This window comes from Octodon degus, unplaced genomic scaffold (genome assembly GCF_000260255.1).
Source record: "Octodon degus isolate 3935 unplaced genomic scaffold, OctDeg1.0 scaffold00021, whole genome shotgun sequence".
Taxonomy (NCBI): Eukaryota; Metazoa; Chordata; class Mammalia; order Rodentia; family Octodontidae; genus Octodon; species Octodon degus.
Genome location: NW_004524597.1, coordinates 9,431,211 through 9,444,487, shown reverse-complemented (window position 1 = coordinate 9,444,487; position 13,277 = coordinate 9,431,211). Strand labels below are relative to the sequence as shown.

General features: G+C 46.1%; 1 protein-coding gene across 5 annotated transcripts in view; it reads right to left on the bottom strand.

Annotated features, from left to right (window-relative positions):
- The window catches only part of Abca3 (ATP binding cassette subfamily A member 3), a 58,420-nt gene that overhangs the window by 17,484 nt on the left and 27,659 nt on the right, over positions 1-13,277 (bottom strand). For all 5 annotated transcript variants that reach the window (XM_023711368.1, XM_023711366.1, XM_004627857.2 and 2 more), the window contains exons 13-19: positions 11,208-11,351; positions 10,595-10,724; positions 9,676-9,830; positions 9,283-9,438; positions 8,923-9,133; positions 7,652-7,802; positions 3,323-3,421 (exon numbers count right to left, since the gene is read on the bottom strand). In XM_023711368.1, coding sequence (XP_023567136.1) covers positions 3,323-3,421; positions 7,652-7,802; positions 8,923-9,133; positions 9,283-9,438; positions 9,676-9,830; positions 10,595-10,724; positions 11,208-11,351 — 1,046 coding nt within the window. The remainder of the gene's footprint in view (positions 1-3,322; positions 3,422-7,651; positions 7,803-8,922; positions 9,134-9,282; positions 9,439-9,675; positions 9,831-10,594; positions 10,725-11,207; positions 11,352-13,277) is intronic.

Below are 13,277 nucleotides of genomic sequence, written 5' to 3'. Positions count from 1 at the left end.
CCTAGTGTGCTGTGCCAGTCCCACCCCCAGGGCACGCTGAGATGGCAATTGAGACTGGGCGTGGTGGCAGCACACTTGTAATCCCAACACTTGGGAGGCTGAAAATAGGAGGATCACTATGAGTCCGACCTGCATAGTGAGACCCTGTAGACTCTGTACTAAATACATTACAATATGTATATATATATATTTTTTTTTTCCCCTCTGGATTTTGTTTTTGTTTTCTTTTTACAGTTCTGCGGATTGAACCCAGGACCTTGTGCTTGCCAGGCAAGTGCTTATTCTACTGAGCTATCTCCCCAGTCCTATTTTTTTTTTTTTTTCTTGAGACAGGATTTTCCCATGTAGCTCAGCCTGGTCTTTTTTTTTTTTTTTTCTCCTCACCAGAACACTTTATTGGTGGTGTTCTGCTGCACACTTGGAGAAGCTGGAGTGGCTGTTTGTGTGGGGGACCAGGAGCCCCAGCCTCACCCTTTTCCCTGCATAGGCTTCCTGCCTAAAAGCACAGCCAGAATATGCTGCTGCAGATCCAGATGTAGTCTGGGAGCTGCTCAATGGGGCCAAATCCCTCCACTGCTGGACATTGGTCATAGAAGTATTTGGAGCAGACCTCACAGACTACATGGGCAACCACCTCCATAATCCGGGTCTCCCACTTGGCAAGGGGGATGCGGTGGCCATAGGTCAGGAGGCTGCATCCAATGTCCTCACAGATAGGTGTGGTGCCATCCAAATGAGATATCAGGGCATTTCTTTCCTTCTTTTTTTTTTTTTTGGCAGAACTGGGGATTGAACTCAAGACCTTGTGCTTGCCAGGCAAGTGCTTATTCTATTGAGCTATCTCCCCAGCCCCTATCAGGGCATTTCTGAGGATGTTTTTGCCCGAGTCACCTCACTCTCTGTGGCACTGGTGCATAGGCTCATCCACTGGCCTTGCAGAAAGAACATCATGTAGCCGGGGAGATGGCTCAGTAGGATAAGCGCTTGACTGGCAAACGCAAGGATCTGAGTTCAATCCCCGGTTCCGCAAAAAAAAACAACAAGAAAGAACATCATGTCATCGATGCTCATGTGGTCGCAAACAAAGTGCGCCCCTAGCAACCCCATTTCAGTGTAGCAGATGTTGAAGGTCTGAAAACTCTGGCACACTTTCTTGGCTGCAGCTACTGAAGCTAGTGGGCTGGACAGGTACACACCACCACCATAAGTGCAGTTATACTTGAAGAGCTACATTGTTCAGCCTGGTCTTGAACTCACTAGGTAACCCAGGCTAGCCTCAAACTCATGGTGATCTTCTTGCCTCAGTCTCCTAAATTCTGGGATTATAGGCATATGCCACATGCCTGTCTAAAGAATTTTTTTGAGACAGCCCCTCAAACTTTGGTCTTTCAAACTTTCACCCTCTTGCCTCAGCTTCTGGAGTAGCTGGGAGTATAGCTCTGTGCACCAGTATACCTGGTGCTTCTCTCTCTCCCTCCCTCCCTCCCTTCCTCCCCCCCCCAAGGATTGAACTCAGGACCTTGCACTTGCCAGGCAAACACTTATTCCACTGAGCTATCTCCCCGGCTCCACGAAGGCTGTTATTTAAAAGCATACCCTGAGGGAGTAGCTCAGTGGTAGAGTACTTGTCTAGCATACACAGAGGCCCTGGGTTCAATCCCAGTACTACAAAAATGAAACAAAACAAATCCCCAAACATAAAGCCCTCCAGCAATCTCCTGTCAGGAAACAGCCCCAAAGCCACCGAACATGTGAGATGCTTTTGGATCTGGTCTAATCAAGCTTACCTGGGCCACTCACTCTCAGCAGTGAGCCTACCAGAGGACCTGCCCACTGACTTCCTTTGCCCCATCTTGCCTTTGGGCCCTGGTCTCTACTTTGTGGGCCTCACTCCAGAGTCCCTCCATTGATTCTCCCAGTCTCAACTATCCTTCAAGGCTAACAGATATGAGTTAGAGACACCAAATAGTGTCATCTCGCCAATATTCCATTTCCTTCAAGTTGAAAATAGTCATTCACTGTCTGACCTGCCTGTGGATGCTGCTGGCTTCTTTGACTCTGCCAAAAGATCCTAGGTAGGCTGGGCAGAGTGTCTGTGATAGCTTCTTTTGTTTTTCTTCCCTAAGACTAGGAGCTCACTGTCAGGTGTAGGAGCTTGGAGCTTAAGTGCAAGACCCGGGCTAGAGGGTAGGTTGGGCCATGTGCTAAATGTGAATGAGGAAACAAAGTAATTCAGGGTTCAGAGAGGCCCTAGATCCCCAGAAATGAAGAGACAAGAAGTTCTGTGGTTGCTGAGAGCAACCTGGGACTGACCTCAAGGCCAGCGTGTGTGTGTGCATGCATGCGTGTGTGTGTGCGTGTGTGCAGGGTTTCACTGTGCAGCTCGGACTCGTAGTGATCTTCCTATTTTCAGCCTCCCCAGTGCAGGGATTACAGGCATGCACCACCACACCTGGACTCTATCACCAGCTCAGCATGCGTGAGGGCGGGGCCGGCTGTGCATGTGGTACGAGGGATCGAACCCTGGCCTTGCACTTACCTAAGCAAGTGCTTCATTTGCTGAGCTATCTCACTGGCCTGTGGGCCAGCATGTTTTTAATTCAACCAAGATTCACCAAGACCTACCTTGTTCTGCCCCATGCTGGCCAAGGGACAGAGAGTAACCTGTGCCTTCTTCCTCCTTCACCAGCCTTGGATTTGGGGGACTCTGTAGACACACAGGCTCCTTCTTAGCCTCCTTTCTCTGCTTGTCCCTGTGCTCACACTGGCCTTTCCCAGTGGTCCTCACAGCCCTCTAGGTAGACTACCACAGTACACTTGCCACATGGCCTCATAATTTATGGTCACTTATTCTGTTTCCTGTCTAGGCCATGAGCTCCACAAAGAGAATGACCTGACATGTATTTTTATTGAGTTCTTAGTTCTTATCTGTCAAACAAGCATTCAGGAAATGTCTGATAAATGTATTAATGGTCTAGCAATTACCCTACAATTCTGAGGGTCAGAAAGCTAAGGACCCACATCTTTGGTGCAGACTTGGGGATCCAGAAAGATGATCTATGCCTAGAAAAGTTCAGCAGGGCTGGTGTTGCCTGACCCATCTGTGGAGTGGTCTTTCCAGCAAGAACACAAAAAGCTCATTCATATGTGGTACAGGTGTTGCTATGGTCACACCTGCACCACAGCCCTGAGATGCCATTGCTCTGTCCCTGCTATATGCTGCACGCTATCTCGGGTTAAGGGCAGAATCATGCTGATTCCCTTTCAGCTGCCTTTTAGCAAAATCCCCTCAGGTCCAGACCATAAGTCCATGCTTACTAACCGAAGAAAAACTTCCTCCATGGTGGTGACAGAGGCCCCAAAACTGGCAATGCCCAATTCCTTCTGCTTCTTTTCCAACTTAGAAAAAAGGCTTTCAAATCTGAAACAAAAGACACAGAACAATGAGGTACTTCTCATACACTTTCTATATAATTCATCCCTAAACAATTCCCTCATTTAGTCACAGGGCATGGAATCTATAAAAATAAAAGGATGAAATCATAGAAGAAAATTTATGACACAAATTTATGACATATTAAATGTAAAATCTGTATGAGTAAAAAAGTTTCATATAAGGATAAACAAGTACAATGAACAACCACTAAAACAACAGTATGCAATGTATTAATTATTGAGAATGTGCTAGTAATCAGTTGTGAAACTGTCTCATTGCTATTTGTTTCTTAATAAAATTATTTTTTAAAAAAAGGATAAACAACAAATTGGACAAAGTTGTAACAAAATGGTTGATATGAATATCTAAAAGTGGGCCATAGGTGAGCAAAAGACACATTTCCCAATGCAGCAATTTTTTCCCCTTTGGCACAGAGGAACTGAACTTAGGACATTGTGTTTGCCAGGCAGGGGCTTAAGCTGCTGAGTATCTTCCCAGTCCTCCATGCAGCAATTTTTAAAACCAACAGGTATAGCAACAGGCCACTTCCTATTGGCAGGAACTGGACCAAGGCCAGGAACTGGACAAAAGCTGTGTGCTTTTTCACTCATTCAGTATAGGAATATTGGGAAAAAATTCTTCTCAAAGCCACAACCATGGATTAAAGTACATATTGTCCTATCCTGCTGATGAAATGAAGTCAAACCTCATTTCTAAAAGAAAACTTGATAATAACTACCCCACTATTAGAAATCTGTCCTGGGAGAGTAACTGGAGATCTGGATGAGGGTTTACTAGAAGGCTTTTTATTAGCATAATTTGGGGACAAACATGAGTGCATGATAATGGAGTAGTTGGGCTATGTGGCATTTGTGAGGGGAGTATCAACTTGAATGGCTTTGGGTTCCACCTGGGGTATTGGTGGAACCCAACGCTTGGTTATGCTTGGTCCCTTGCCCTCTCCTCTCTAGTGCTGGTCTCCTGCTCTGCTTCCTGGATGTCATGAACTAAGTAAGTAGCTTCTGCCATATCATTATTGCATTGGAGCCAGCCGACCATGGGCTGAATCTCCTTAAAACATAAGCCAACTTCTCCTTTGTTAAGTTGTAGGTGTTGGGTACTGTGTCCAGCATTGGGAAAACTGATAAAGACATTTTGTATCAGAGAGGTAGGATCATTGCTGTGAATATATCTAATTATGCAGTTTAGAAGATTTTGGAACTGGTTTATGGGAAGAATTCAGAAGGTTTATAGATATAAGATAGAGGAGTCCTACAAAGCGATGAGCAGAGCCTGATGGGAGATTCTAGTTGGAGCTCAGAAGACCAGCATGCTAACAGGAATGTAGACAGAAAGACCAGGCTCAGAAGGATTCTACTGGGAATAAAGGTTCCATTAGCAGTTTAATTAGAGGCTATGTGTGCTATACTCTGGCAGGAAATTTGTCTGTTTTTTGCTCATATCCTAAGAATTTGCAGAAAACTGATATTAAAGGTAGTAGACTAATTAATCTGGGCAAGGATATTTAAGGACAGCCCAACATTCACACTGTTGCATGGGTACTGCTGGCTACATATAGCTAGATTTACAGTGAGAATGGAGAGTAAAAGGCACAATGGAAAAATTTGAAAAACTTTGTTTTTTGGCTCAGAACTAATCTTGTATAAAGTTAGAGCCAAAGCAGGCATGGCTATTGAAAAGATGAACATCATTTCACTGGACTCAGCCATCTAGGCACTCTGAGGTCACTGCAGCAATGGTCTAAGGGGGCCTGGCTGCTACTTAAGGGGCAGCTGGCCTTGATATCATCTACATGATGCTGATCTTACAGGATTTCAGAATCACAGAGTTACGGGACCAGAGAGACCAGCATTTCAAAGGAAGCCTGGAGGTCAGCAAAGAGCTCTTAAGAGGACAGTGTATGAAGCTGTGAGACTAAAACAAAGGTACAGAGATTCCAGAGCACAGAAAGTCAGCCAAGGAAAGCTGTAGGCCACAGGTGATCCAGCCCAGGAGAGAGCCCCAGTGGGCTACAACATGGAGTTGTGGCCTCTCAAGCTCCCTGAAACTCACATTTCACCATGTACTCTAGGTACTGGATATGGGACAACAGGACTTCATGTTTGCCCTGCTGGATTTTGATCTTTTTTGGTTCAAAATTTTAAAATTCCTCTACTATTTTTTTTTTGGAATGCAAATGTTTAACCTATGCCACTGTACCTTGAGGTTGTATAACTTGTTTTTCATTTGTATAGAGATTCATGATTAACAGTTTGACTAGAGTCTCAGTAGAGACTTATACTTGGAGTTTTCAAAAATGCTGGCACTCTTGTGTCTTTGGAGAAAAGACAGTTGCATTTATAATTGTTCCAGCTGTGTATTGTTACATGGAATTATGCTGGCACTCGTGTCTTTGGAGAAGAGACTGTTGCATTTATAATTGTTCCAGCTGTATATTGTTTCATGGAATTACATCTGCTGTTGTCTTTACCTGGAAATTAAGCATGGTTTAAGGAGATGTGTTTGGGTATAAAGTCGACAGGGGGCAGGATATAGCGGTTAGGTGGGAATGTCAACTGGAATGGATTTGGGACCCACCCAGATATGGGTGGCACATACTTCCAGATGTGTTTGGGTTGGTTAAGGAGGCATAGCTTTTGGGTCTATATCTGGTCCTTCTCTGGCACTGCTCCTCTGCTCTGCTTATTGTCCACAATAAGCTAAACAGCTTCCTCCATGACATTTCTGCCTCGGAGCCAGCTGACCACAGACTGGGTCTCCTTAAAACAAGAGCCAAATTAAACCTCTCCTCCTTGAAGTTGTGTTTGTTACTGCGTCCAGTAATTGTAGAGCTGACTAAATGAAGGCTAGAGATATAGCTCAGTGGTAGAGAACTTGCCTAGCATGCTTGAAGCCCTGGGTTTTATCCCTAGCAAAAAGAAATCCCAACAAACAACCCCTCCATTCTTAGGTTTGTCACATGATTAAATGTACTTTTAAGATACAAATCACAAAGTTTCTGAGTATGAATCAGGTTGGCGCTGGGGAGATAGCTCAGTAGAGTAAGTGCCTGCCTGGCAAGCACAGGGTCCTGAGTTCTTAATCCCCAGCACTGACAAAACAAAAACAAGTTGGCTTTCTTCCCCCTGCAGTGGTAGCTCTGCCCAGTGTATGACACTGATGAAACAAACACCTTCCTTCAAATTCTGAAATCAGAAAATGTAATGGGTCAACTGAGTTTTGTGCTGTAACTATGGAAAACTATTAGGTTCTCTTATGCTTCCTGTTATCTACTCTAAGAAATGTGTTCTCCTTCTGTTTAAGGCTGTTTAGTAATGAGTAACTGTCTCTCTCCCCTCCCTAATCTAATTCCTATAAACATACTTAGATTAAGATGTATTTTGTAAAAACAGCTTGCTCAACAAGCCCCCACATGGGCAAGTTGTGCATATTGCTGAACTGTAAAAGACACCTTAGTCATGTGACATTTGTTTTAAAAGCCCCTTGCTTCCCAGGATAGGGGCTGATCAGTTTTTTCCTATGTAAGAAATGACTGGCGGCCCTGAGCTCAGTAATAAATGGCTCTTTTAAATTCCAATCTGGCTTCTGATCTGGTTCCTATTCTGAGTGACCCACAACAGAAAGTTACATTCAAAATTTATATTCAAGGGGCCAGGGAGATGGCTCAGTGGAATAAGCGCTTCCCTGGCAAGCGCAAGGGTCTGAGTTCAATCCCTGGTTCCGAAAAAAAAAAAAAAAATTATATTCAAATGCAAGTTCTCGCCTGACATGGTGGCACACGCTAATCTCAGCATGTGGAAAGCTGAGGCAGGAGGATCGCTGTGAGTTCAAGGGCAGCCTGGGCTACAAAGTGAGTTCAAGGCCAGCTTGAACTGCATAGTGAAACTCTTGTCTCAAAAAAATCAAACAAACACCCATGAAAAAAAAAACAAACCCAGATAAGTACTGAGTGCTCCTGCAATGAGTCAGGAACAAGTTATACTTCTCCCAGCCCCAGTCAGGAGGCCTAACTCCCTGGGTCCAATCAAACATTCCCATAGGTTGACCATCCATGGCCCAGGGGCTAAAAGATGCCCCCTGGCCAAACCAGAGGCTAGAGTAGGTGACTGAGCACAGAGACCCCTCTCACATTTGCACCTGTGTGGGTTTCACCTGGGAGGCATACTTGTATACTCATCTTCCTAGGACACATACCTGTGTGTGCTCTCCTTGGGAAGAATAAAGGACAGTTCAGCCCCAGCGCTGCTTTCCAGAGTGGCATTAGGGATGTGGTGGTATACCAGCTGGGAAATGGCTTTGGGGTTGCAATGTGGCTCCTTCACTAGTGTCATATGGTAGCCAGCACCTGAAACACATGGGCTAGGCATGAGGATACCCTTTGGCTGTTCCCTCACTTTTCTTCTTCCCTTCAATGGGACTCATATCAGGTAGTTTCATGTAAAAAAAAAAAAAAAAAAAAGCTGGAAAGCCAGAGATCCTTTATGCTCTCTTGGGATCTTGCTTTCTGAATCCTAACTGGGAAGAGCTATGAGGGGACCTGGAATGCTGAGTCAGAGCCTTCTAGAAGGTATAACCATCAGGGCAGGGAACCAACACAAGCAATAATGTGACTGTTTGAAGGCATCTGCTTTGCCGAATTAACACAGGTTCGAGGTTCACAGGAAGAAATTTAGCAAGAGCAGGAGCTGTCAACTACATCACACATATCAGATCACTGCTCTTATCTCCTGATCAGCATCACTTTGAAGGAACTGTCACATTCATGCCCCCTTCTGGGACAAAGACACTGGGAATCCAGGCAGGAAGTAGCACGTGCAATTCTTAAGGCTGTGATAGACATGGTTCCTTATCCCCTGAGACCTGTACCATGCCTTTCTTGGAAAAGGAACTCCAGCATCTTTGTAGGGCACATGACCACCCAGGATGAGGATGCCCCTACCAGGCTTCCTCCAGCCTGCTGGGGCCACACTGGTGATCTCTGAGGCTGTGTGCTGGCCACTGGAAAGCCAGAAGAGTAGAGAGGGGATCCCTGGGCCTTCTGAGGCAAGGGCAGGCTCACTTGTGTCTTGAGTGTTGGGCTGACTGGCATACCAGTGCCATACTGGACCAGGTGGCAACCTTCACAAGAGAAGTTATACCTACTCTACAAAACTGGGACCTGACCTGGGTCTCTACTCACTGCCTTGGGATATATTAGGAGCCCATTATATACGACCTAAGGGACCACTGCTCTCTGGAGCCCTGGTCATGACTAAAACAGAGCCAAACCATCAAGATGTTCTGCCTCACATCCCTTAGTTTTCACTCCTGCCCCCTACTGGGATGACAAAACAGGAGGTGGACAAAAAGCTTCTCCCTACTGTGCTCACAGGTTGTCATCAAGACTCACAGTGGGCACAGGGAAGGAGGCACTGATCCCACCATGGGATGAAGGCTGTCTGTTACACCCCATCCACTATATTTACCATATTTCTGCTTGAGGAACAGAGAGGACCCACAGCACTGCAGCTCGCCTTGGGCCATGATGGCAATGCGATCTCCCAGCAGGTCTGCTTCATCCATAAAGTGGGTGGTCAGCAGGATGGTGCGATCATTTTTCTGTTGCTGAAGCAGGTCCCAGATGGCTCTCCTGGAGACAGCATCCATTCCCGAGGTGGGCTCATCTAGCATCAATACCTGGGGAGTACAGGCACAGCCCCATTGTGATGGCAGAGCTATGTCACAGCCGATGGAGCTTGAGTTGACTCAAGTGGCTCAAGTTCTATAACCCAAAACCCCTGTATGTGGGGACCTAACCTGTGCTGCTGGGGCCTACTGCTCTCTACCTTAGAGCCTGCAATGAGGGCAATGCCAATGGAGAGCTTGCGCTTCATGCCCCCACTCAGGAACTTGGACAGTGAGTTCCGCTTGTCTTCCAGATTGAGAATGTATAGCATCTGCTTGACTTCTTCAGGGCATTTCTGGCGAGACAGACCTTTAAGCTGAAATGGCAGGGGGTTGGTGAGATAAGGCAGTGTTGCTGATGGAAGCCTACCCTGCCCAGCAAGCTCCTTGGCTCAACAGATACCTTCTCTCAATCAAGTTTGCTTGCCAGCACCCCTTACTCTGGTTGTGGCAAAAGAGTTTATCAAACAAACTTTGCTTTGCTGGGAGGCTAATGTCACACATAAGCAATAGAACCACAACTACCTACAAGTCCCTGTCATCAATGGACTCACCTGTGCATAGAAGCAAAGATGTTCTGCAACTGTCAGGTTGTCAAACAGTACATCGTGCTGGGGGCACAGGCCCAAGCTCTTCCGGATCTGAACCATATCTTGGGAAATTTCATACCCACCAATATAGGCACGTCCACTAGTAGGGGGGAAGAGTCCTGGGGCCAAGCAAAAGACCCCAAAATTCAGTGTGAAAATCTTGCTTATCATCATGAAGTATATTGACATCTCTCCTCAGTCACCAGGTTCCCTTCATTTTTTCAAGGACCCTGTGTGATGAAGTGCCAGGAAACACACACACACACACACACACACACACACATACAGAGGCGTAGAACAAATCATTATCACAAGACTCCCACCTCAGGTCTGGGTTTGCTTACCAAGAGGTGTCTTAGTCAAGAAGATGAAAAACCACTCTAGAGTTGGGTACAATGTACCAGAGATGGCTTTCTAAAGAGGGTTTGTTTTTTTCATTCTTTTTTAATGTATTTAGTACAGGGTCTACAGGGTCTCACTACATAGATCAGACTCATGATCCTCCTGTTTTCAGCCACCCAAGAGCTGGGATTACAGGTGTGCACCACCATGCCAAATCTCAACCATTGCCTCAGTGTGCCCCTGGGGGGTTTGTGACCAAATCATTATCAGGATGGGGTAGGCCAGCCCTGACTGGCTTGAGACTTTATTATGGTTGTTTAAACTGATGCTACTAGGTTTAGGCATTCATGAGCAGAGGCTTGAGATCACTCAAGGTCCTCTGTACATCTGCCTGGGCTGGCTGTAGGGCTGAGGCTCAGCTGGGTATAAGAACATCTCAGGCCTTAGGGCTGAAAGCTGTGTGAGGGACCAAGGTCAGACTGGCGTGCAGTGGTGCTGAGGAGGGCCTGCCAGCCGCAGGCAGCATGGGTCTGCCCCTCACCTGTGAGCATGGACAGGGTGGTGGTCTTTCCTGCCCCGTTGTGGCCCAGCAGGACGGTAATCTGCCCTTCATACAGGTTCAGGCTCAGGTCCCTGACGGCTGCCTTTTCCTTATTTCCTACTTGGAAGACCTGCAGGAGAGGCAGAGGGCTGTGCTGGACTTTTCCCTGGTCTTCAGCAGCCTCTCCTATGGAAGGCGGCCTCAGTGTCTCAGGAGCCAAGTCCAGAGCCAATGAGCATACAGAAGAGTGAAGTTTGGGGTACAGGCTGTGTGTCCCTGCTCTTCCCTTCCCACCCAACACATCCTACTACTTCCTTGATGTCTCTGTGCTGGGAAGCCTATGGCACCCAGTACAGCACAACAGAGCATGTACTGGGAAGCTGGCAGGAGGCACAGTATTATTGTAGATTCTCTGGCATCATCCTAAGTCTGGTCCAGTGCTGGGCACAGAGAGGTGGTCTGTGTGCCAGGAAATATGTCAGGAGTAGCTGAGGGGCCACAGTTCTCCTTTATCAGGTGCTTGGGAGAGAATGAGGCTTGGAGAGGGCACGTAGGGTCGCAGGACCACGCCTGCTCCTAAGGTCCCCTTTCTGTCCCCACTGAGAGGTGGTACCTTGGACAGATGCTTGATCTTGATCCCAGCCACCAGGTCTTCAGGCTCAGCTTCAAAGTACTCAGTTCTGAGCGCTTTTTCAGGGTCACAGTCTTCTTCCTCTTTACCCATAACCATTCTCGGGTTCCCACACCAGTAGGATGGCTGGGGTGGAAATGGACAGGTATCAGTGATGTGTATCAGTCCATTTTGCTTGTCACCAACAAAGCAAACAAACACTGACACACAAAACACAGGCAGCCACATGGCTCAGCTACTCTCCAAGAGCACAACAGCGAAGCAGACGCTGCTCAGAGTGAGTCCCCTAGCAGCTCCTGACTTGATCATCCCTGAGAAAGTCTAAACTGCAGCTTCTCAATCTGGCAAGTGGGCACCAGAGTCATTTGTAGGCTTGTTGTGAATGTCATCTCAGAGGTGAAAGAGAGGAAAAGGAGTGTATTAATGATGACACTAACATGAAGAGAGGGTTCCCCCCCCCCCTTTTTGCCTTCAGTACTGAAAAATAAATCCAGGGTCTTTTCACTGAGCTATGTTCCAAGCCCTTTTGTTTTTATTTTGAGACAGGGTCTTGCTAAGTCAGTAACTTGCCCATGATGAGCCAAATTTGTGATCCTTCTGCCTCAGGCTTCCAGAATGCTGGGATTATAGGCACATATCACCATGCACATCCTAAGAGGTGACTGAATGCTCCGGTCCAGAGTGACCTCAGCCCCAAAGGGAAAGGAGCTGCATCTCCACACTCCCCATCTCCTCATCCAGGCTACAATGAATTCATGACCAGCAGTAAGGCAAGATCACTTCCACCCACTCTGGCTGCTACAGTGACAGGCTCTGAGTCAGGGGTCAGCACACAGCCACAGACACCAATACTCCATTCTGAGGGCAGCCTTGTACAAGTGACACAGTGGGCAGCAAGTGCTGGAAGGCAAGCTGCAGGGTGGAGACCTGCCAGCTTGTAGCTTTCTTCCCTGTGCATTCCTAATGTGTGGAATACTATATCTTTTTTTTTTTTTTTTTTTTTTTTTGGTACCAGGAATCCAACTCAGGACCTCATGCCTGTCAGGAAGGCACTTATGCCACTGAGCTACCTGGCCTTTTTTTTTTTTTTTTTTTTTTTTTTTTTTTTTTTTTTTTTTTTAAAGACAGGGTCTTGCTTTGTAGTGGAGACTAGCTGACCTTGAACTCACTTATGATGTAGTCCAGGCTGACCTCATGAGCCAACTTCACTTATGACTTAGAGCAAACTCAGAGCGATTCTCCTGCCTTAGTCTCCTGAGTGCTGGGATTACTGGCATATGTCACTATACCTAGCACATCTTACTGGTATTAAGGGACACATTTCTCGCATTTAAAGTGACTTTGAAATGAGAATGCATTTCACGTGCTCGCTTCAGCAGTACATATACAGAATGCATTTCACCATACATGCCATACAATTTAACCTTGGAATTTCTCATCCCTAATGAGAAACAAAGTAACAGTTAACTCACTAGTGTCACCTTAGTTTTGATGAGATATTATAGCAGACATGTGATAAAACAAAAATGAAGAAATATGTAGCCAAGTATAGGGCCTCACACCTATAGTCCTAGCTATTCAGAAGTTCAGGGTGCTGAGACAGAGATTGCAAGGAAGTTCAAGGCCAGCCTGGGAAAACAGTGAGACCCTGTGCCGAAATTTTAAAATGTCTGTAGATGTAACACTCTGAATTCAGTCCCTAATGCAGAGAGAGAGCGAGAGCAAGAGTGCGAGCGCTAGCGAGAATGGGGAGAGAGAGGAAGTGGTGGCTCTAACCCATCAATAGAGAATAGTTAAGTATGTGGAGTGCATATTTTGCAGTCATTACAAGTGATGTTGGCTCATGAAAAGGTATATATTTAAAAATATTTGTGAACAAACAAGATTTATAAATATCTTTAGAGAAAAATTTAAAATTAATAGACATTTTGTATCTGTGTATTCAAAGTGGTTAGGATAGATATATAGTTGCATTCTCTTAAAGAATAGAATGATTTGGGGCTGGAGAGATGGCTCAGTGGTCTAAGGCACCTACTTAGAACAAGCTTGGCA